Source organism: Xylocopa sonorina, chromosome 9, assembly GCF_050948175.1.
Source record: "Xylocopa sonorina isolate GNS202 chromosome 9, iyXylSono1_principal, whole genome shotgun sequence".
Classification (NCBI taxonomy): Eukaryota; Metazoa; Arthropoda; class Insecta; order Hymenoptera; family Apidae; genus Xylocopa; species Xylocopa sonorina.
In genome coordinates, this window is record NC_135201.1 from 1,275,180 (window position 1) to 1,301,780 (window position 26,601).

Below are 26,601 nucleotides of genomic sequence, written 5' to 3' on the forward strand. Positions count from 1 at the left end.
GTGTTTTAGAAATAATACATTTATTATTTTTATTAAATTTTGATTAACTAAATGTAAAAATAAGTTGGGCAGATAGAGAGTAAAAAATGCAAGTGAGATTGAAATCCAGATGGCGCTGCCGGATTTTTATGACACGCATGCGCACTCAATTTTTTTGAATACCGACATCAAAGTTCCCAACAGAAGGTTTCGCTACTGTATACTGTGCCAATAGATGAGCGGTACGAGACTCAGCGGAAACCCCACTACATCGTCAAATGTTTATCAGACAAAAACACATCCACCAAGTCCACGCAAGACAAAAAAAATGGTTCCAAGAAATTCACGTATATTTACTTCTGCGAACGTAAGATCACACTTAACCGAATCTTTACAGAAGGATCTCTCGTAGTCTTAAGAAATGACTACCTCCCACCCTTGCAGTGGCATCTCGGCCGAGTTGAGAAGATGCCATGCCTAAACAAGATCATCCGAGTGGACTAACCAGGGGTCTCAACCAGAAGCTGCCTACACGTGAGATTGTCACTTTTTTTCAATCAATAGAATTAAATGTATTTACTCCGGTTTTGGAATCGATGAGATTGTATCGATAATTTACAATGAAATGAATGAGATCCTCTTTCTCTATATCACCAGCCCTTTCAGCAATTAAAATTACTATTAATGTTTCTGGAGCAACACGAAGTTTGATGCTATTGACAAGCGTTTGCTTATTTGTTTTATTATCCTGGAAAATTGTAAGATGAAATTCATCATGAATTGTAAATTTCTATTATTCGTAACATCTGTGAATCTTCTGCGATTCTTAATTTCGTCTATTTTAACCATTATGCTTATCCACCAATGTATACTTCTGTGGCGGCTACGATTCTTAGTATTTTCTAGTCGTAAATTTTCTAAAGAAATAACAATGCGTTCCCACGACACAGCGCAGGTTTGGTCACCGCGGGTTAGCACTTGGCGACCAGGCCCGCGCGCTTCCTAAACCCGATACCCGTCTGGTTTGTGTCCATCATCTGGGCCAAGCAATTGTTTCCTTTAAGATTTCGTCGCGACTGAGCGTTGCCCAGTCGCGTACGGCAGATCCTTAAACTTGGTTTATTTATGACTAATTTCCGTCCGTTGCGTTTCCTGGAAACGTTCACTCTCCCTGGCTGTGCATCCATCCTTTGCATTCTTGGTTTTCCCATCCTCTTCTATACGCATTTTTAAGGGACGATATTTTCGTCTTCGCGACAGTTCGGTTAGAACAACTCAAGCACACAGTTCGGTTAGAACAAGTCTAGCAGACAGTTCGGTTAGAACAACTCAAGCACACAGTTCGGTTAGAACGATTCGATCAGAATAGTTCGATTAGAACAGTTCGTCCAGAACACCCGGTTCATCTAGATCCGTTCGTTTAGAACAACCTCCATATTCGTTTAGAATTACGAGGTCGATTAGAGTTTCATTAGAGTCGCCTAGCGACGTGAAAGGAATCGTGGTTTTAAGACGTGAGTTTAAAGACTTGTTGTTTCATTGTTGTTGACTGTTTTATATTAAATTGAGAGCAAAAAGGTCAAGTGTGATTCCTTACTTCCGTTACATTGCCCTCACTTCCTTCGCAATAAGTATTCAAATAATCTCTTTAGAATATAAGGAATTTTCCTAATATAACTTCCTTAATATAATTAACATTTAAGCTGCTCGAGAGTGTCGATTAATTAGAAAAGCAATTACAATACAATCTACCAAATTCATTTAACCCTCCACTTTTGATACAGTATATCGGGTTGAACTAATTGTTCTTCTTAATGTTTCTCCTATCTTCGTAAAGTCCTTTTCTCTTAAATTTATAAGTAAGGATTATTACACCATAAATATAAACTTTTACAGTTTCGAAAAAAGTATTAATATATATTATTCTTTTGAAATTGCATTCTAATTTACTCTTCTAACATCAAATTAATTTCGTGAACCTGTTACATTAATTATCTTTGACAATGGCTACACGTGGAATACCCCGACAATAATTCAACTTCCATCACTCACTTTATAAAATATTAACAGAAATAATTCACAGTGAAATTTGATATAAAAAAATAAAGCATTATTTAAAATGAATAATGGAAGTTAGATCATTGCATCTTCCACTTAATTTATCAATTGTAGACGATATCATATTTACTTAAAAAAAAAAAATAAAAAAACCTGTAAAGAAAACTTCTTCGTTATAGCTTGCGCCATGTGATTTACGATAATATACGAATTGGTTTCCTTCATCTTCGACGTTAGCACTACTTTTCTTGGGATTTGATCGATTCCTTAAAGTCTTCTCACCTGCATACTAAGCTGGCTCAAGGACAACTATTTCTGATATTTCGATTTCTCAGATTCTATGCATTCTAAACCTATCCCAAGATGGTTTTCGCGATATATAGGTTTCCTAGGTCCTTTTCAAACATTCCTCATTCCATTTGTACAGCTCACCATCCACATCCTCTAGCAGCGAACTGCTTAAATATTGATTCCAACCAAAGGATGGGGCAGTCAAAATTTAATTTTAAAAGGAACCGTTCAATTCAGCGCTGTATAGGGCTGTTCGCTTGAATAGCCTCACTTAAAAATATATTATATTTATTCCGTAACATTTTCGTCACGAAATTCGAGAAATTACCTGTCACATTGTGATTTTGAGTACAGTACATAAAAATAAAAAATAAATTTTGTCGTTGATATTTTTTTTTATTAATATTTAATTATCATGTTTGTCGTTGTTTCTTAGTAATTTAAAAATTCGATGTGCAAGCGAATCGTAAAGAGAATGTAAGTATGATTATTGAATTGTGGACATTACTGTTCTTATAGTTTTGTTAGGGTTTATACGATATTTATAGTTACGGTGTAACAATTCAGTGCGCCTTATAGAAAATATTGTGAAGGGTTCCTAAGACTAGGAATTTATTTCTCCGTGCTCAGAATATTTGTGACAGGGTGCAAAGTTAAGAAGTCCTTTTTAAGAGGTTTTATTTGATGTTGTGTCGAGAGATTCTCCAAGGAGACTGCTGTTCTGTCTATCGTCTCTCTACCTCGTCGACGCGATATGTTTGTCGCGCCTTTAGATTGGTTCTTCAACGTTTTCACTAAATACCAATCATTACCGTATTTCGATTCTTACGCCACTGCCTTCTTAGAGAATGGTGATGGTGTTTCTGGTGGGAGTTGATTTTGTCGCTACCATATTTGGTCATGTAGGGAGATTTCCGCTGGGCCTGATACCTGCGCCGGGTAACCAAGGGTAGCTTGGCCACGGGCAGAGGACCCTTCGGATATTCCCGGTTTATAGCTTCCGCATGTGCCATCGAGGCCGTTGGAGAAAGTTAATTATCACATACCCGGAAAATGTTAAAAGCTTAAAACGGTTCCTCAAAAATGACTTGACTGCTGCGCATACCATAAACCGTGCTAGTTGTTTGTAGCGGAAGGCCTACTATTGTGCCTTACTGCTAGCCGCTACAATTGCATATCATCATCCATTGAAGTAATTTACAGCAACAATTGTAGAGTCACTATTTACTGCCCCCTTATTAACCAATAACCAGTTGATCTATAGCTCAGTATTCAAACATATCAATCAACCAAAATCTTCAGAAAAGTTACTAATAACTCAGAAATTATGCTATATCCAATCAAGCAAGACCTTCCATTTCATACTCAGTTATATTTGTATTTTACTGTGAAAATAAACTAAGCTATTAATTTATGTTGGCATTTACTGTGAAGTACAAGAATAACATGTCCGTTACGTTAGTGAGTGGAGCGGAGCATTGTATTTCTTCCGTTATGAAAAGATAGATGCACCTCAAAAAAGAAAAGAGATTAAATCCCATATCATAATGTAACAAAAAGACAACGAAAAAGAAATTAATTCTCTTTTCAAAACATGGTGGTAGTAATGAGAGAATTCAATTTGGTTTGTCCAAATTGAATTTCATCTTATTTGAGAAAATTATATTGTTTGTCACTGATGAGTCCAGCTTGTAGCGGCTAGCATGGAGGTATAATAGAAGACCTTTTTCGCTACAAGCAGCTAGCACGATTTATGGTATGCGCACAAATAAGTTACTTTTGAGAAGACGTCCTTAACGAACTTTCTCCGCATGTTAACTGTAAATCTTAGTCGACGACCTCAGTAACACACGCGGACGCCATAAATCGAGGGTTTCCAAAAAGGGGTCTAGGCCTACGATCAAGAGGCTACAGCCTTGACATGGAAGGAACCAGACCCAGCGGAAACCCCGCTACATTGCCAAACGTTAACATAACAAAACACCCCCACTATACCTGCTGCCGCCCTTCCAAGTAAACGCGCTAAGGGCGCAAGAAGAGGCGGCACCTAGATATAAACAAATACATGATTGGCTAAGGTCGAAGCACCGACTTAGCCAATCATGCAACGTAAAGAATTTGTACAGACGCGGCTGCACACGAGAGAACTGAGAAAGTCAGTTGATCTCGAGAACTAGCCGAGTGCAGACGCTCTAGGAGAATAAAAGACAAAAGTGAACATCCTACGAACTCAGTCTGATCAGTCGAACAACGAACCCCTCCACAAGCTCATACGTGTTACACTACAAATTCAAGTCGAGTTTCAATGTATTTTTCATTAACGCAGGTTTGTTTTACATTTTACAGTGTTTTATGTGTGACGTACTTTGTATGACTCCAATAGTCGAAACTAACGCTTTTATTTCAAAATCCCATTGAAACTTCACAAACCTCCTTTGCAATCGCTTGCATTCTCGATCAATGTTGAGCGGTAAGGGAACGTCTTAGTTAACAGAGTATGAAGTGCCCTCGGTTGCGAGAGGAGTAATAACAAATATTTAGAAGAAAATATGCAGGTCTGAGAACCAGGGAGACTCGAGAATTATGTATTTTTAAAATACTCTATGGGCTGAATTTTTGTTTATCTGCAGATACCTTGCAAGGCATTAACTTTCCAGTAATATTTCCGGTTAATAATGTTGCCAATTGTCATCAATATTGTTACTGGTTATCTCAAAAACATTATACAATAAGACGTATACACCATCTCGTGAAAAAAGCTAAAATTGTTTATTAAAACGTCGATATATTAATTGTTATCTGAAAGTTAAACGGACCCATAGAGGGTTAAGTTTGCCTTATGACTATGCCGATCAACGGCGTTTGTTTGAGAATCGGCAGGCAATGTCGGGATTCAGAGAAGGCATTTTTCTTAAAACATACTCCTGTGAGTGTAGAAGTTCGGGCAGAGATTCGTTTACGAAATTTTTTACGAAATAGATCGCCGCGAACACGCAATATGTTAATGTTCAATAAAATTTGCTTAAACATAAGACCGTTGGGCTGTATACACTATCGTGCATACTTGTTCCTCAATTTACGAGGAATATCCATTCCATATGAATTTGTTTTACGCGAATGAAAATCCCGTACATTGATTCTGTCAGTACAATAGAAAAACTACAAACAATGAATTTTTCTATCGGTGTTATCTGTATACACTTATATTTTTAAAGCTTCTAGGAAAATATATTATCTGGTTGAAAAAAAAGTTTCGCATAAATTGAGAGACAGGTGTATTTGTGCTAAATTATGCAAATTAAAATGACTAGCAGTCGCTATTTTATTAGAGTACTGTGAATTTTACAGTTTTTCGTAATTCTGAATAGCTGAATTCAATATGATATCACAAACTTCGGAAGTATCCATTATTTAGTCGAATTTGGTTAGGTATTAGAATAGCCGAATTTAATAGTTGGCATTACACTTTATCGTTAGCTAGCAGTTAGCCGTGCTTTTTCACTGTGGTAAGAAATTTCTACAATCTGTAAAAATTTGCGAATTCGTCCATAAACACGGTAACGAGATAAAAAGTTAAGCCTAGCTTTTTAATTCCATCTAGTCAAAACGAAGCTCAAGACAGAGAAATTGTCGTTGTAGCTTCAAGAATATGTAATCTGTTTAATTTGTTTTTTATTGCAACCAAATGTATGCAAGAAAGTGAACTTCGTGTACTTTTCTGATATTGTCAGTTAGAAGCTAGCGGAATTGTTAGAACCATAGAGTTGTATAAATCTAGAGCTAAAATAAAAATATCCTAGAAACTGAATTCAATACTTAGTCTCCAAAACCCATTTTGGGAGTGGTCTTTCGAATAAGTTGGAGTTAGTCGACTTGTCGAGTGCAAAGTCGATAACGCTTCGCAAGCCGATAAAAAGCGATTAAAACTTAACAGAAATAAACACGAAAAAACGTGGAATTCGCTGGTATCATTGCACAGAATTTTTAACAAAGAGTTAAGAATGTTCCGAGAAATGAGCAGGGTTGGCGCTAATGTCAGTTAATGATTCTTCCTGCTGTTTATTGGCGTTAGTTTCTGCGTATCTCCTTGAAAATGGTTCACGTCTCACGGGAAATGTTAAACTATGAATTACACGATAATTCATACAATTGACGCTATTAAATTTGACATTATTATTTATCATTAGAGTTTAACGTGGGGTTTTGCAATTACAGATGTATGAAAGTCAATTATAGTAGTTGATTATCTTCACTATTACGGCTTCTGGATAGATAATAAACGTTGCAATAAACACCTATTAGATAGGACGACGCGTGACATCGTTCTGGATTCTCGGAAATCTGACAAGTGGGAAAGGATTTACTAATAACATAAAAATAGTATGAAAATATAGGTGTATTAGAAAAGCTACAAGCGGTAGTTCTAACAATGACATTTGATGTATCGAGTAAATATTTTATCTTGTCAAGTAATTTTTTAGAAAAAACTTTATTAAAAATATCAATAAAATATCCCTTAATTTCTAAAATAGCGCAAGTTTACAATTATAATAAAATTTTTGCAATTGTGTGGTTATATATTGTGACGAGGTGACGTCACAAGTCCTCACAACCATAGCTCGGAGATCACTACTCACCTGCGGAGGAAAATAGGATATAAGATCTGTTAGTTACGACCAATTCCTGTAATTAGTTATATTCGTAGTCCTAGCGGCAATACAAAAATGGCTCAAGAAGACCGCGACAACACTTGAAGAGGCCTGCTACGGAAACACCGCCGCTCACTATGATAGAACTCTCTGGAGAGGCTGTCTGTGACGGTAGACAATAGAGGCACAACTCAAGCCCTGAGTATCATTTCATCCTCTAGGAAGACCTCTGGGACAATAGTCACTGCATTCTCATTTGGAGAAACGCCCTACTGTGGGGTTATCTCCAAAATCATCCCGAGGTCCCTACACCGGCAATAAAACTACAGAGATGACCCAGACGGGCCAATAAATATAACACTAGATCGCGTGAGGTTAGCCTATTTCCTCTCGCTCCGAAGGGGGCAGCTCCACGAAAACCTTGACGCCGGCATCACCCAAACGCATCGATCGAGAATATTCGCTCTAGCCCTCTGGCTAGTCAAATCCACCGATCGATAGCACCAACCAATGTCGAAGCATACAGAAAACGGAGAAGACGCGGAAGAAGGCGAGCTGACAGGGAAGAATTACCTTACTCCACGATAACCGACTTCGAGTCACGTGCGTGACAGTGTGTGTGGAATTCTGCGAACAAATTGTACAGTGTTCTGTTGTAAAGAAACAGAAAATGTGGGGTTTTCGAAGGTTGTGTTTACAGCACGTTCGTGACGAAAGGTTATTTTTGAGAATTAGATGTTTTAATAATTTATACCAGCAATCACGACTTTTTCTATGTAATGCATTTTTAGATAGTTTATTTTTTGCGTCCTTAGAGTCAGTCTACCATGTACACTTAATGCGTGTGCACCGTAGGGGACTCGGGTCACAGCCAAGACTTTGTGGGGAAATTCCCTCGACGACGCGAAGGACTTCGAAGGCCGCCACGGCCGTGCAGGTATCTTTCTACGCTCTTCAAGTAAAAGCGCGCTACGGGCGTACACGAGGATATGGACGATACTCTAAGAGCATGCTGATTTGTAATGTATGTGCATAGTTTCGGTAAAAACCAGTCAGTATCCCCTCTTTGCACGGTGGAGGGAGTTGGCCAGACAAATCAAAATCAATGTTCAAGTGAAAAAGACCAAACCTCATCTTGTCAATTTCGCGGGGAAGAACAAACGTGCGAACTTAATCTCTAGACGACTCGAAAACAGACAACGAACATTAGTGTAAAGAGCATCATGTCGGTTCTGTTTTCATTTATTCGGGAAGTCATTAACTTGTGGCGGCACTCGCCACTAGAGGGACAGCACCATTTTACACTTTCCTGAAAGTACCCGATGACCCATCGTTTCCAATATACAGAAGTTCTGAACTGTCTCTAATATCCCAGCGTCTAAGGCAGGGCCTGCTAGGTAGCCTTACTGATGAGTCCACTAGCAGGCCTAGGACGAAACGTTCTTCCCCTCTCTTTTCCTTCCTTCTTTCTTCCTCCATCTTTACAGCACAGCAAAAACCGAAGCAGCGCAGCCGCTTCAAACTATTATAGCTTACTTACTCCGAATCTTACAACCTCGGAAAGGAATCAGATTCGAGAATTCCACGTGGTAGTTCGTAACACAGAGAATTTGTGATTTTTGACCCGATATCGGAAGACTTGATGCGAAATTGTAGAGTGAGCCCAAATTCGTTAAAGCGTGTAAATTTTGATCCTCCTTTCTCCCTTACTTTTAGTAACAATTTTGTGATACATGTTTATGTATCGACTACCGTTCGCAAAATGCATGAGTCTGATTAGTGGAATTAGTTATACTTAGTGAATAATAGCGTTTTAGAGATTTTGCGAGACCAGCATCATTATATTTTTCGGTCTTTCCCTTTTTTTGCCTTCGAGTAAGTATTCCGTGACAAGTTTGTCGTGCCGAGCCTATAAAACAAGAAGTTTCGATACTCTAAATAAAGTAAACTACCAGTTTAAAAAAAAATAAGAATAGAAAAGAAAACAAAAGAGTTGGTCCGCAGCAATAATAATAATTGTTGGAAATGGATAATAATAAATGAAAAACTGTGCAATGTTCTTTATGCTCTATAACTTTATTTGTAAGGCTTGAATGGAACGTCCGCACGCTTTGAAGGCTCAGTGGCGGCTACGATTCCGCTATTTTTAGAGTCGTAAATTTTCGGGCTAAATCACAATGCGTTCCCACGGCTCAGTGGGAGTTTGGTCACCGTGGGTTAACACTTGGCGACCAGGCCCGCGCGTCTATCCTAATCCCGACATCCGTCTGGTTTGTGTCCATCCTTCAAGCCAAGCAATTGTTTTCCTCAAGAATTCGTCGCGACTGAGTATTGTCCAGTCGTGTACGGCAGATCCTTGACTTTGGTTTATTTATGATCAATTTCCGTCTTTTGCGTTTTCGTGAAAGCGTTCGTTTTCCCCATCCGCGCATCCATCTTTTCCGTTCTTGGTTTTTCCATTCTTTGCTGTACGCATTTTTAAGAGGCGACATTTTCGTCCTTGCGAGATTTCATTTAGAACGCTCAGTTCGTCCAGAACAGTTCGTTTAGAACTTTTAGTAAAGTCACATAGCGATGCGAAAGAATCGTAGCCACAGTACCGCTCCCAGGATAAGAAAGATTTTGTCCTACATATATCACTATTGTTATTGTTGATTTTTATATTAAAATTGAGAACGTGAAGTCGAGTGTTGTCCTTACTCCCGTACGCCTCAGCTCTACTAATTGTGAGGACACCGCATGGGAAATTTGGGGTCCTCCCTCTTAAGGAAAATTGACGACGCAAAATCTGCACGTGTTTTTTTTCAGACCCCTAGGTATAAACAGTCGAGGACCCTACTCGAACGATAAATCTATTTCACAGTTTGTATGCTACATTCTATTTTCTAACACAAGATTCATTTTTGTTTCTCGGTTGACATATGGAAATAATGCAACAATAATAATCTAAAAGCGAAATATAACGATGAGAAAGGTTGCACAGTGTAAGAATCGGCCTCAACTGACGGTAATAATAATAACCAACGGAAAGAAAACGAAAATTTCGATGCTGGATTCCGATAGTAATGTCAACGATGTAAAATAAATGAAAATAAAAACACGGTTGTAATATAATGAATAAATAAAAAAGAAAGAAAACAGATTAAATTTATGAATTCAAAGTCCTGTTGCCAAAACTGTAAATACAACTTAAACAAAGGGTCCTAGATCGAAATCCGGCACTCTCGAACATTGATGAGCTCAAGACCGCTTTATTGCAGTGGGAAAGGATCCCTCAAAACATTATAAAAAAAACTGGTCAGATCGATGAATGATCGAATGCATTAATTAAAGGCAGTAATTAAAGCTAAGGGCAATACCAAGTATTGAAATTTCATAAATTTTCATTGTTAAATTTAAATTTTTTATTTTAATTTAACAAAAAAATCGTATCCAAAAAAGGATATTTTAGCCTTTTTTTGTTCATTAGAATTCAAGTCACATAATTTAAAAAATGGTAGACCAATTTTTATGATGTTGGTATCAATATAAAGCTAAATACCTAGTCATTAAAAAATAATATGTTTTTTGTCCATTTGTTGCTCCATTTTTGAAAAAATTTACTTTATGTGCATGTCTAGAGGTAGAGTCGATTTAGCTACTTCTGTCTCTGCTTATTTCATGTATTTCTTTCCTATTGTAATCTAAAATGTTATATAAGCATGTAACATTAAGGTAAACAAAGTTTACTTTAATAAGTTTTCAAATAGACAATGCGTATGCGAAGTAGTATTTATTCACCAATAAAACAATTTTTCTTGGACAAATCATTTGTACTTGCTGCTTTCTGACTATCGCTGGTATAAAATATTGGGTTAATAATTCAGTTCAAAGGATAGCAGACTTGAATAATATTTCCTTTTAATTCATTAGACAATTGGTTATTGTTTGCGCAGAGTTAATTTCTGAAACATTTCCTACTTTTTGCATTATCAACGGAAATATAGAAAAGTATAAGCGGTAGATGTGAAATTTTTTAAAATAGAAGACTGTGTGTTGTATCTGGTAAAAGCAAGATTTGTTAAAGGAGCATTTAATTGCATGTTTATTCATTTGAGAAAAAACGAGATAAGATTTTTGAATTATTTTTGTATGAGTATTAAATTTTTTAATGAATTAACTACAAACATTTTGATTGCTATTATACCATTAGAAATGATTGCTGTGAACAGTTATTGAACTCTTACAAATATAATTTAAATTGAAAAAATAAATTATACTAAATTATGATATAGTATAATTTGAACTTTAATTGCGTGCTGAAATTGATAATAATGATATTGTTAACGATAAATTTTATTAATAATAAAAATGAATTATATAGAATGAATTATAAAGAAATTATATAATATGAATTATATAGAAATGAATATAATATGAATTATATAGAAATTATTTCTGTATATTTATAAACAAATAGATGTTAATGATAATTAAACTGACTCGACATTTGATTGATAATTGTAGTTGAACATAGATTGATGGAAGTAGTTACATACATTCAGAATTATTGAACGCACTATTTTCTTTACAGATTTTAATAAACATAATATTTCAAATTCAGATTTTATTTTTTGGTTTGCTTCGAGATTTACCAAAATAAGAACACTGTAATTTGATATAAAAAAGCTAAAAGCAGCTTTTGGAGTAACATCTAATCGAGAGCAATTAAGAATTGGCGTTACATAAAAAATAGAACATCGTTACAATTGGCGAGAGTTACAAACTCGAGGTCGATGTAGTCGTGATAAAATAGTGACTAAGTGATATCGAGTGAAATTAAGAATTGTTTAAAAGTTTGAGAGAAATGAACTTTGCTTACAATTGTAGAGGAGAGAATTGAAAGGTGAAGTATTCAATGCGAGAGTCTTGGGAAACAGCCGATGCCTTATAACACATATAGATGGAGGTATCTGATGTAATACGGAATAAACAAATAGAAAGAATAATCATAGAAATAGCAGAGTTAAATAAAACATAGAATCGTAAAATAAAGGAGAATAGGATAATATATCAATAATTATCGACCGAGATAAAACACTTTCACCGATAATAAATTTTGACAAAAAATGTTTCTTTTTCTAATTGTTGTCTATGTTTATAGGAAATATATATAGACATAAATTGAAATCTTGGGAAATATTTGAATAATAATTAAACATATAAATGTATTGACTAAGACATATTTGTAAAGATAATAATAAAAATAGAATTAATGAACTGGAGAGCGCTTAATTCCCGAGGATGAGAAACCGGAGCATCGACCTAAAGTAATAGTGGAAGCCAGTTCCGGGTCGATGGTGAGCGGATGGTGGCGGGGTATGCTCTTCTAAAATTAAGAAGGAAACATCTAGAGAAACTGTAGAGGGAGGTCGGCAGCAATGTCGACTCGGTCGAAGAGAAGACCCCATTTAAACTAGAGGACTACCAGAAAATCATGGAACTACGGGAATTTATGAAAAAACGATCCCAAAAATTATGAGGTTAAACTTGAGAAAGTGGAAACATAATTACTGTTATTGAACACAGATCAGTTACTTCTATCAAACAGATGTTTTACCGAAAGTGAAAGTTAATATTGGAGAACGCTATATAATAAAACGGTTCTGTCGGGTGGCAACTATATCGAAGAAGCTAAAACCTTTTTGATTGTACAAGCAGTTGATCTCCTTCGTTATACTCATTTGCTAAACAGCTGTTTATAGCAGTAATAACACCCAGGAAGTCACATTTACTGTTCAGACTATTGAATTTTACTACTTCATTGTTCGAGTCGAAGTACTTCTTGAGTTTATTGCTAGCTACGGTCAAAGATTAAAACACACGCAATTTCTATGCGCGTCACTCGAGGGTGCATTTGGTACTTGCCAGAAGAACGGATAAAAAATATAATAGAAAAAGTAACAGGATAAGACACAAAAGGACTCGATATATGTTTCACTGCTGTGAGACATTTGTTACTACTGCAGGCCCGTTGCCTGGCCATAGTGCCTCATATATATACGATACAAAATATTCGCAGATCATTAATTTAGTAAGTGGAGCGTAGCATACAGTAACCATATTATGAGTTAACACAGTACGCGTAGACCACTTTTACTTTCTAACGTTTTCTTCATTTATTATCTTTTGCAGTGTAACGCATACATGTAAATAATTTATAAAAATGTTTATACACACAAGCCCCAGAGGAACATCATTTGAATAAAGCGCTTTTATCTGTATTTACTAGCCCTGAACGTATGTTAGCATAGTAACTTGCCGTAAAATCTTTTCCCACAGAATTTCTTAGTGATAAAAGAAGTTTTTCGAATCCTAACGATCTTTGAAGGTCTCTTTCATGGGCGATATGTGAATAGTTTTGTTTACGAAACGTAACGAAGTTAGGAATGTTCGCGAAGCATATGGATTCACGAAGCTTCCTTCACGAAGTCAGTGGCAGGGGTGCGTACAGATAGTTATGTACACAACGACATACCACGCTTGTACCTCGCTCGAAAGATTTAGAATGTTTATGTTTGCGTATATAAGGATGGTGAATTCGGAAAGAGCAAAAAGGGTGAAACTGAAGAGCAAGTTAAAAACATTTCTAGCTAATCCTGCGTCCTAAATACAATTCTATACTCAGCCAGACGATTGAAATGGTACCGTGCCAAGGAATAGTCCCGTTGGCTACATTTTTCGGGGTCAGAGAGCAACCATACTAATAACTAATTTCAAGATGAAATAATTGGTAAATTTCAATTCGATATTTTTTGAGAATATAAACTTAAAAATTCATTCATCCATAATAAAAAGAAAAGTAAGGAACGTAAGAATCGTAAAGTACCAGAGCAAAAATCCATTGGAATATGTTAATGTCGTAGTGATCAGCCATCGATCTCGATCCCTCCTTCTTTCGTTAATCATTTCTCTCAAAATCATATATCTGGCAAACGTTTATCTACAGTATAGATTATTCTTTTATCTCTATCAACATGTAGCACTTGGATTAATACAATTTAATAGGAGTCAGTCATGCTTTAACGATTTAAACAAAGATACTAGAAAGTCACGTTCCAAATAAACTCTAGAAATTAGAATATTTTCAGATTTAGCGGGCGGGCCTTAGAACCTTGGGGGTGGACTTGATCTAGTGAAATTTCTGCGTTGTCACATTTATACACATCAGCGATCTAAACGTTCTTAAACGTTCTTAACCGTTCTTAAATGTTGCTTTTTATCGTTAGCAGACATGATTCAGAAATTAGTCTTAAAGACGAAAAAGTCATACTTTTTAACATATTGTGGTTCGACGCAAACTGTCGACAAGCTCCGCTTGGGACATTTTTAATTACAGGCTTGGAAATAAAAAGAAACAAAAACGTGTCTAACTTATTTATACATTTTCATGTAAAACCACTATAGTTCATTATTCCTTCCCGTCATTATTGGAAGGAAATTTAGTTCTTAAATGTATTAAACAAAAATTATGTTATCTAGTGTAGTACTTTTGTAGAAGTACAGTGTTTGTACATAGCACATACCGTGCTATAAGAGGGCTACCTGTATTAATAAGGTATTCAAGGTAAGATCACCGTATTCATATCTAATATATGAATTTTATATTATAAAATTCGTATATAAAAGTATTCTGTACCGAAACCAACAACGGAATACTCAGGAGTTTCGCCGACAAAGTTTATGGTATGATTGACAATGGAGGCCATTTTTGAGGAAGCATCGGTAGAGTTCTTTGCAGCATGTGTTTAAAAATTTTCAAGCCTTTACCCTCAATAACCATTTGACGTACCATAAACGCGGTATTTCCGAAAGGTAATCAGTGACATATGTACATAATGGTTCTTGAACCGTACGCCGACTTGGACGAACACTGCGATCTTCCAGGAAAAACCGAAATCTCCGAGGCACTTCAGATATTGCCCAACCGTCGCCGGGATAAAATGCGCTTAGGACGTATGGAAATGTAGTGGGTGACACCCAAAAAGTTTCTGATTGGGAAAAACGAACATTTAAGCAAATAATGTTTAACTCTGCGAGCGAGAACAAGCTCGTCCTGCACGGGACTCAGTAATAAACATTCAAACATATCACACTACAAAAAACATACAATCATTTTGTAACGTATCATTCCTCTGCGTAAACAGTTTGTTTTCTATTAAATAAAGTTTGAGTTTTGTTGTAGAAAGAAACTTTATCAATCTAGTTTCCTATTAAAATCAATAGTCGATCATAGGAAACGAAAAGCCAATTCGGATGTTCGCTCGACTCCCTAGTTGGTGACCTAAGAATTTTGATCACAAGCAGGGAACGTCGTCAGAAGATCCAGCAGTCGCCTTAGTTTTTGGCTGGGTTAATCGGACGTAAAGTTGATATGTCACCGGCTGTTAAGGGGCAGGTTACACACCGGCTGAGGATCTCAATGAATAACCAGGGAATTTCTACGATACAACTTATCATACAATGATTATACAATCATTACATGCGTACGAGGTTGTTCTTCTGTTAAACGAAACGTATCACTGAGGCAACGGTAATAAATTTTGTTAACGGAGCCGATATCGCGTTTCTCAATCAATTCTATTAAGTTGTTCCCGTTACAACGGAAGGAATTTCCATTCATTTCAAACAATGCCAATTGTCAGCAACCACAATGCACTAAAATTTCCACCTAACATGCAAAGCATAAAAGGATTAAAACCTGTAACCGCAGAAAAAAATGTAGTTTCTCAAATACAAACTGAAAATATTTCAAAAAAGCAACAGCGATAGACGCAGAAATGCCAAGATGGCGTTGGTTGAGTGTAGTCGTGTCGCATTGTGCTCTGTAAGTAAACGTGATATGCGAACAAAGCAAGTGCTCTGTCAGTTTCATACGCGGAAATGGCTGACGAATATTTTGATAAATAAATCTCAGGATTTCCCGGCCTCGAAGGCGAAATACAAACGAAAATTGTTCCGTGCCTATCTGTGCTCGTAGGTGGCGCCGATGCACCAACGGCGTACAACACCTACAACACGGGGTATATATACAGAACAATCGTTTGCGTACTGAAAGAATCCACACGGGTTAAGCAGGTAAAGGAGGGAGCATACGAGTGAACCAAAGATGAAAAAGTCGAACGAAAGTGCTCACCGATAGAGACAATCTAAGTGCAGGGCGTGTGCGTGTGCTCTAGGTAGAGCTCGCGTGTGTTTTTCTGTTTCAAGGAACAGCGAAGGACGACGAAAGGAGCTCAGGGATAGAGGAAGAAAAGAAAGCAGGACCCAGCGACCGAAGATCCTCGAGAGCGTCAGCCGCCACGAATCGTATCTGCAAGATGGCGAAGCAAGAGGTAATACCCCTGAAAACTGGAAGGAACCGGGCGATCCGCTCCACAGACGGGATAAGAACCGAGGCCGATGAATCCGATACATCGGTAGGGTCGGCAATGTCATCCACTGCGAACAGGCCATTTTCAGCTGCCGCAAAGAAAAAGGTGGTCGATTATATTTTAAAGCATTAATTGCGTTTCAGTGCTACTGCGTAAGATAGCTGGCGTCTAACCATACCGTTATGTATGTAGGAATTAATAAAGTCCGTTGTATTACATAATACAATCATAAAAGTAACAAGCACTTCTTTTACGTATCTGTTTATAAATCTTGTTTTATGTTTTTTTTTATTATCGACTCCGTTGATGTACTCAACATATCCAATCCTTCCCGAGATGGTAAACTGATTATCTCTATGATCAATATATATTCTTTTTTACTATTTTGTCTCCTTTTAGAATGTTTCCATCTTTCTCACTGTAAAAACTAAGTATACTTTCTGTTACATGTAATTAGGAGCTCCTATAGAGTCCCCACCGCGCGAAAAGGCCCAAGACATCACTGAAGAGGCTTGCCACGAGGAGCCTGCAGTTTATTGGGAAGGAACCCTCCAAGGAGGCCGTGCGCTAAGGCACCGGAAGGAGGCCGGACAATGGATGAAGAAGATGCAACACCAACCCTGAAAATGGATCCCCCTTCGGAAGAATCCCGGGAAATAAGCACGATAAAAATCCTACAGGTTGGAGATGAGACCTTGAAAGAAAACCATCAGAAGCTCGGACGATTGTTGACCCACGAAGGCCCTTGCACCGGCCACCTTAAACAACCACGGTGACCCTGGCAACACCAAAACAAGGTCACAGAGTGCGAGAGGATAGCTTACTCCAGCTCAGCCCCTAAAGAAGAGTGACCAGACCAGCGGATTGCAGCTGAGCCGTGAAACAGAGCGGGGAAAACGCACCGAAATTGGAGCGATTTCAATAAAAAGAACGAGTACCATCAGTCGCTCCCAGGAAGAAACCATTGGCCGAGATCCACCGATCTATGTCCCGAACATTGCCGAAACACACAGCCCACCCCACCATGGAGCCCCCGTGAGGATCGAGAGAGTCGAGGAACCATAGACTCGATCACTTAGCAAGCGAAAGCGTGTCGAAACAGAGTGATTTAGAGGGCACAGATCAAAAGCGATAACGAGCGAGAAAGAAAGAGGGAAAGGGAGAGAGAGGAATAAAAGAAAAGACGAGTCCAGAACTGAAGCAACGAACGAGTGAGTCCTGATCTGCTAAAGCGTTTCCCTTTTTATTCTTTTCTTTCTTATTGCGTACCGTATTTCTTTTTTATAGAATTAATAACGGTAGCCGCGTCCACGTGTACCGGCTACCGGGTTACGCAATCGTTTTGTGCAAAGATCGCGTGGTCGCCCTCCGTCGCCGAGCGTGTGTGTGGTAGATTTTATATCGCTCATCGCGTTGATCCTATCATTACCGCAGTACCGTGGTCCTTCCGGTTAATCTCGCATCGACGCAATTATAAAAGAACGTTTCCCCTTGCCCTCCCTAATACTAGCCGATTTTACCGTTGCGATGTCTCTCGAAGTTTCTGTTGTTCTATTCGCTATTGTGCCATTGCTGTTCCTTTTTTCCGATTTGATTGGCCAGTCCCCACCGTCCCTTTCTTCGCCTATAGATTATAAAACGTTATTATAGTTAGGATTATTGCAATCGTCACGTTTCTTGCTCTAATATTTCGGTTCCTTTTGCATTTTCCACATCAGATTATAAGGGTTATTTCGTGTAACGTACTGGCATTCGAGGCAATTCATTTGTTGCGTTTGTTCTGTTCTTTTCTTCTTTTTTTCTTGTTGTTTTCCTCGTCCTTTTCCGTTATCATTACGTTTGTATTGCGTAGTTAATTATTAAATCATTAGTGTTACATTATCTATCGTGATTTTATTAGTGACTCCCATCCCCTGTGACATCCCTGATAGTTCTTATTGCTAGTAATTGAACCATAAAATTTGACGCCCATGGAATTCTGATGAAAATTTACCTTCAAAATAAAGTGCTCGCTTCGAAACGTAGTAAATCATTATCGAATTCGATACGATGAGATTATCGTGTATTGTTTACACTTCGCGTTGAACGACCTTGCGCTACTTAGTTTTTGTTCCCCAGCGATAATCACTACACACGCTGCCCGCTACAGCAGGTAACAAGTTTCTCTGAAATTCGACCTGTATATTTCAACGTATATTTTTGTTTGATTTGAGCTGCACGAAGATATCGGATTAGCAGAAACCACCCAAGTGTCACGTCCGCGTGGAATTTTCTGTTCATTCACTCTCTGGGGTCGTAAAGCCCAGATACTAACGTGGTAATTCGCATCGTTGTCCGCTAAACTAATTTTAAACAGCTAATTTTCCACTTCTCGATCGGTAGAAGTGTCTTTTTTTTATTTTTTTTTTTTTTTTTTTTTTTTTTAATGTTCGTTAGTAATCTCTTGTAAGGCACGATGATTCTTGCAAGAGCTCGGGTTTTCCTAGTCCTTTGTTGTTTGGATATTTTTATTATATTAACGAGTCGATGTAAGAATTTTAAGGAGCTCGTTTGTTGCTCCCTCCATCGTGCAGGGGGTGGACGCTGTTGGCCTTTGCCGAAGCGATGCAGATTACCAATCAGTGTGTCCCTTCCAGTATCGTTCACACCCTCTTTTGCGCCCGAAACGCACGTTCATTACAAGAGGGTGGGAAGATACCTGACATCCTTCGGAATTTTCGTAAGGTCAATCGTCAATGCATGGACAATTATGTACCCGTGACAAAAATGGCCCGTACATGTGCCCGCTCGACTGACCCTAAAGACAATACCTTATTTATGACATGCTTTGACTATTGAGTACGTCACAGGTACGAAATTTAATTTAAATGGTCAATGTCCGCGAGTGTTAACTATTGAAGCTAAAAACGTCTAATCTCAAAAATAACCAGTTTGTCACGAACGCGTCATAAATTCAGTTTTCGTAGACCCCACGTTTATTGTTACTTCATGTCGGTCGGAACATTAAGCGGATTACGTGATACCATTAATACAATCGAGCCTATTATTTCAACTATATTGATTAATTTATTGTTCGATTTGATTTAATTGATTTATCTGTCTGAATCAACTCAAATGCTTAGGTTCAATGGAATTGATTCGATTAAATTTTTTGTGTGACCTGACTTGTCTACGTTTATCTTTCGCATTTTATTTTCTGCTTTTCTTTTTATTGCTATTTGTTTTATGTATTGTGGAATTACAGTGTGCGTAGACTATCTCAATTAAACGTCGTCACTGTCACCGATACTTTTCCGTTGTTTCGAGTTGACGACTTGCTTCATTCAGCGAAAGAAATCCGAAAGATTACAATCCTGGATCTCTGATCGGAATATTGGCAAATCCCGGCATATCAACAAGACAGCATCAAGATCGTTTTTATCGGCTCGATGTACTTGTACGTATTCAAAAGGATGCCTTTTGAGTTAAAAAACGCTCCGACCTCCTTCCAACAAATGATGGACCGATCCAAAAGTGGCCTTGAAGATAGAGAGGTAGTGGTATATATAGATGGCACACTCGCCCTCTGCAAAATTTTTCAGTTTTCTGAAAAAACTAGGAAAATAAGATCTAGGAAGTTGGGGCAGTCATCATCGATTTCCCGAATCAATCCGAACCCGACATATAGGAAATTCACCTAAAAAAGGGACCGAGAGTCCGAGCAAGCACAGCTAGTGATTTTTGTTCACAAAAGGAACTCTATATTGAAGAAATATTATGACGAGTCTCTAGCAGAACATTACGACGCAAAGAAGAACGTTACAGCGAAAAGTCAACTAAACGAAGAGGTACCGAGTGTTCGAGCAAGCACAGCTAGTGATTTTTGTTCACAGAAGGAACTCTATATTGACATAATATTATGTCGATTCTCTAGCAGATGATTTTCTGTAATGGGTTTCTGGACTGTTTTACTTCGGTCTCAGAGTCCAAGCAACCACAGCTAATGGTTTTTGTTCACAAAAGGAAAATTATATTGAAAAAATATCATAATATTTCTATAACAGAACATTTCGGCGCAAATCGTACATATCGCTAACTATCCGAATGATCTGAGAATCTGAAACCAGTTGTTACCAACTAGTGTTAGTTACCAACACTAATAATGTAGCAGCGCTCCGAAGTAATTGCTGTCGATTTGTTCGGACCCCTTCTGCCTATGGCCAACGAAATGCACCGAGTTCTATCAGAAATAAACGAAAGAAATCCTAAATGACAGCATTTTCGCGTTTTCAGTTCAATTCTGTTCAGATCAATCAGTTAATTGAGTTCGAGTCAGTTGTCAGTAGACAGTCCGTTACATTAACGTTATTTTATTATTATCATTGTTTAAATCACGACTATTATTCGTTATCGTCGCGATTTGTTATCATGACTGACCATATGGAATACAAACGGAAAAGGTTATCTGACTTCGTTAATCGTAAAGTAAAGGAAGAGAAGGAAGCGAAGCAAAAAATTTGTTGGAAAAAATATCTACATTAACAAATTTCTTTAAAAAGGGCGAAACACTTTTTATGGAAATTATATAGAATAAGCAAAACGAAAAAAGAAAAGAAGAAAATCAATAATAGTATGATAATAATGTCCAACTGTCGTGTCGTGAAAATTTTTCTAAGTACAAGGATTAGGGCCTTAAAATGTTGTTTTAGAATTTGTAACGATTCGCGCCTTTAATGCCTTAACTCAATAACTAATGACGTGCCACAAACCCAATGCGCCTATAATTAATATGCCGCTCGGCCGCGTGGTCTCAAGCCTAACGGATCTTTCCTGGGTCCTACCCCTATTACCGGGTAGCTACCACCTCCATACCAAAGGCGAAGTAGCAAGCTGATTGGTTCGTAGCTGCCTCAGGTTTTGATATATAAGTTTGTGAAAATTTAAAATAGCAACAATCAAAAAATCAGGGAAGAGAATATTCAGATGAAGATGAAACTAGTAATATGTTGAGTGTTAATTATGATGATCCTGCATTATGGAGATGAGGCAAAAATAAAATTATAGATACAATATATTGAAGAACATATTTAAGGTAGATTTAGATATTCAAAAACCGGATTTTAGTGTATTTAAATTTCGGAGCGTCAAATTTCCGCCCTGTGTAAAGGAAACACACAAAGTAACATCGTTTCGGGGAGCTATTAACATGAATTAACCAGCTGTTTAGTACTAACGTTGACGGATAGCGTCGCGACTCGCTACGTAAATCCGAGATTTACAAGTTACTCCGCGTAGTAGTTTGTGAGATTAGGGTATAAATTTGTCCGAATGTGATGAGTACATACGAATACCAGGTATTCATGAAATAAGTGAAGAAAAAAACAGTGTGACGAAAATACGTCGAAAGAAGTTAAATTTGATGTCTAAAACGAAGTCCGCATTAAATACATATTATGCTATTATTGATAAACTTCTAGTAGAAGTACAATAGAGAAAGGGTGCCTATGATGACATTTACTCAAAATTTTGATTCCTGGTCAATTCGAAAAATTTAAATAGAGACACAATTAGAAAGGATGCTGCAAAGTTGTGCGAAACATGTATAGACAATTTAAAAAATAATTTTATTGAAGGATGCCTTTATTTTGAAGCGACGTGCTTCGGTTTTGCTATAGAGATGGAAGAGGAAAGAAGGAAGGAAAAGAGAGGGGAAGAACATTTCGTCCTGGGCCTGCTAATGGACTCATCAGTAAGGCTACCTAGCAGGCCCTGCCTTAGACGCTGGGATATTAGGACAGGTCAGAATTGATATATATCGGAATGGATAGGTCATCGGGTACTTTCAGGAAACTGTAGGCGGTGCTGTCCCTCTAGTGGCGAGTGTCGGGAGGCCGCCACAATCTTAAACACGTATATTTGTTAGAAAATAAAGGAACTATAACTACTGCAGAACTTTGTTTAAGGACTGAAGGGCACTATCAACTAAGTGTTTATTCTGCGTGTTCGGAATGTTCAGGACAGATGTTCATCCATTTTACCATCTTGATACATCCTCAAACAAAAGGTTTTGCCAAGCACCAACTTGCAATTTCCACTTCCAGCAGTCCAACCACCTCCGATAACTCAAACCAAATCCATATGTGGCGGCTACGATTCCGAGTATTTTCTACTCGTAAATTTTCTAAAGAGATAACAATGCGTTTCCACGACACAGCGCAGGTCTAGTCACCGCGGGTTAGCACTTGACGACCAGGCCCGCGCGCTTCGTAAACCCGATACCCGTCTGGTTTGTGTCCATCATCTGGGCCAAGCAATTGTTTCCTTTAAAATTTCGTCGCGACTGAGCGTTGCCCAGTCGCGTACGGCAGATCCTTCAACTTGGTTTATTTATGACCAATTTCCGTCCGTTGCGTTTCGTGGAAACGTTCACTCTCCCCGTCCGTGCATCCATCCTTTGCATTCTTGGTTTTCCTATCCTCTTCTATACGCGTTTTTAAGGGACGACATTTTCGTCCTCGCGACAGTTTGGTTAGAACAACTCAAGCACACAGTTCAGTTAGAACAAGTCTAGCAGACAGTTCGGTTAGGACGATTCGGTTAGGATAGTTCGGCTAGAACACCTGATTCGTCTAGAACAGTCCGTTTAGAACAACCTCCATATTCGTCAAGAATTGTGAGGTCGATTAGAGTTTTATTAGAGTCGCGTAGTGACGTGAAAGGAATCGTGGCCATAGCACCGCTCCCGATATTAAAAACTTGTTATTCTACTGTTGTTGATTGTTATATATTAAATTGAGAGCAAAAAGGTCAAATGTTATTCCTTACTCCCGGTACATTGCCCTCAGACCTATTAGACGGTTATATTTTTACTTTCGAATCTTCTGTATCCCTGTTTCATTGCTTAAGTCAAGCCCCTCACCAGGGGGCTGATTCTTGAAATTACCGGTGATAAAGAAGAAAAGAAGGTGAACGCTCTCGCCAAACAGTTGGGAACATCATTGGCCGACGGAGATGTTAAAGTCTCGAGACCATGCAACGAGACGATAACAGCTGGCTAGGTAGCAGAAGCAATCGTCACACTAGGCGATTCAGAACCGGATCGAGGAGGAAGTTATATCACAGACTAGTCGTTACACGATTAACTACAATTTAAATATAATTTGCATGTGTTAGTTCATTACGCTACAGAGAAAAGAAAAGATATCTTGCAAAAGGAAACTGAACTTACAGTCACAAAATCTAATTTAAAGTAATGTAAAAAATGTTGAAAAGTCACCTCTTTAAAGTGCTTTCACTTACAAAATTAAAGAATTATCAATTTTTAATTAGAAAATTGCTGATAATTGCATAGAGAATAATTGCATACAAACTTTATAAGGAGTTGTATTGTAGAAGACAGCTTTCTTTTAAAAAATTTATTTTCAGGCGAATACAAAGCAATTTTGTAATCGATATGCAGTTCAGAAAAAATTCAATGTAATAGTAGCAACTTTTTTTGTAAATATCATTCCCCATACTGTTAGAAGCTAATATAGTAAAAAAGACGTTTACATGCGAACGCTTATAATTAGCTATTTTTGAGGACTGCCAATTATTATATTATTTACCTTTTGCAGGACTAGTTTTTCATAATTAATGGCGCTAGGGCTGAGGTCTTACAGGTTGCTTTAAAATTTGTAAAGTTTTGCACTTTTAATGCCTTAACTCAATAGTTGTTGATATATCATAAACGTAAAGCCACTTAGGTATCATACACTTGGTCGCTTAACCCTTAGACATTTTCCCCCGATAGGTTCTTCCGTGGTTCTAACTCCACGACAGGGTAGCGACCACCATTATCCTAAATATCAAGCAACAAGCTGATTGGTCCGCTGCTGCTTCGCTACTTTGTATATAAATGTAGGAATTTAGAAATGAGATCAGTGTCGATTAGCAGACAATTAATTATACGTATATATGAAGGAACAACAAACAGAGTTCACTTATTCGAGGATTCTTTATACTTTGACACTCAACTAAACTTTAATCTCTTGTGCTCTAACCGAGCTACCTGTGAGGTGACACAAGTAATACAACATATCTCGAAAATTAAAACCAAACAATTACATGTATGGGAAAAAGTTGTTCAAAATGTGGTAGTCTATAATATATTAAAAAATTATCAAAATTTAACAAGGTGTTTTCTAAATAATTACAAGAGATTGTTGAACAAATGCTGAGATAAAAATATATAAGTCCTTAAAAAGGTCAAGGTCACTTTAATATCTAACAGCATTAAAAAAACTTGTATCTACGCTAATAATTTTCGTTACTTCCTAAAAAATCTAGTGATATAGGATTACTGCTAAAAACATGAATTACTGTTGCTTACTTTTGTCATTGATTCTCTATCTTTTAATGCTGCAATAAAAGCTTGTTTAAATCTAGATTCGCCATTAAAACTTAACTTTTCACTTATGTTACTCAAAATGTTATTTAGATAGTTTTTTTCACCTCGCTTGAATTTGAATAACTTGAAGCCAATTTATTATTATAAACCTAATTACTTTATTTTACACTTAACATTTGTTCAAGTTTCCAATAAAGTTAAGATTTATTCAACATCTTCGTACATCGAACTGTTGTAAAAATATATTTATTTTAATTGAAATGGCATAAAAATAAGTGACTTGACTAACATGAACACCAACTTACAATTAAGCTACTTGAATTCAAATGATAGAACACGGAGAAACTTATTTAATCCATGAATTTGTACATGAGCTACACAAAAAATATTTCAATTCTCAGATTTTTTTATTATTTTGTTGATAATATTATTATCATAAACAATTAATTGTAAATGCTCTACAGGTAAGAGTCATAAAAGTCATCCATGAAAAGTACGTTTCCATTATTTTAAAAGATAAACACCTTCTCGAAAATGTAAATAGAAAGCTGGTTAAGAAAGAGCAGCATAAGAAAAATTAAATTACTTACCAATCATAAGAAGTGCCACAGCAATGTGATCGCGACCCGAAGCCCTAAGTGCTCCTAAAAGAGCACCAGCACCCGCGCATACTAAACCCACTACGCCGACACCTAATATGGACCAACGTACAGGAGGAGAACCGAGACCGCAACACTGTTTAGGAACTGCATCTCTGCAAAATAAGAACCATCCATTACACGATAGTCTAAAATTTGGTAGTCAAAATTAAAAACATTTCTATATTAGTTATTTTAAATGAAATGTTACGTCCGTAACATGTATCAATTCAACATGGAAAATCTGTTATAGGCTCATCAGGTTATTGTCTACCCTACACCAGGACGGTACCCCCCGGTCTACCCTACATCAGGCTTGCTTCCCCATACGGATACACGCTGAATAGGTTATCCAACTACCTGCCAGTTTGTCCCAGGGCAGTGGAACGGGCGATGGAAAAATCTAGATGTGCCGCGGCGCCTTTCCCGCGATTGAGTCCTTCAGCTACCCCAAGGGACGAAGTCCCTACACCGTCGGGACGCCTACAGCGAACCTCGGGGAGGCGAACTCACTACATGCACGCGTGTATGCTCACTCCGACCTTTTTTGAATTTAGGCACATCAGGTATAGGTTAGAGTTTCAACCATGGTGAATAATACTTAATGTTCTCAGAAACTCTAATCTGACTCATAACAGCAATAAATTAGCTTATATGGCCATCGACCGTCATATACTTTCTACGACTATTTTATTATCGGTTTAAGCAATTTACAGCTTTCAATCTTATTTTTGTTCTGCGTGTCTTAAAAGGTCAAGGTGCTTCAAAAAGCTATTGCATGTTACGATCGAGGGTTAAGACACGCGGAATTTCCGTGCGCATCACCCAAGTGTGCATTTGGCATCTGCGAATGACCGTTGGGTGGAGGCGGCCATTTTTAGCATTTCTTAAAATATTTTATATTACCAATAAGTTTTCACGACCGCTTCTGTCACCAAGATTCGTGACATTGTGATAAACGAATCCGTTTGTTCTAACCAAATAAGACACTCCCGTCAGAATACGCTTAATGTTTAATAGAAATTACACAAAAATTCAGAATCTGACCAACTTTCCAAATACACACATCATAAACTAAAAACATATTTCAAAACATATTAGTTCGTATTTGCACGCATAGTAACATATTCTATTAAAGTTTATATAAAACAACTAAACAGCGTTCTATCATTGCACTAATTCAAATATTCAAGCGACATTTAGTT

The 26,601-nt window shown here is 37.5% G+C and overlaps 1 protein-coding gene across 1 annotated transcript in view; it reads right to left on the minus strand.

Moving 5' to 3' along the window:
- LOC143427299 (uncharacterized) overlaps nt 1-26,601 on the minus strand; it is a 134,904-nt gene that overhangs the window by 22,242 nt on the left and 86,061 nt on the right. Inside the window, exon 3 of the mRNA XM_076901283.1 lies at nt 25,349-25,512. Within this exon, the coding sequence (XP_076757398.1) occupies nt 25,349-25,512 (164 nt within the window). The remainder of the gene's footprint in view (nt 1-25,348; nt 25,513-26,601) is intronic.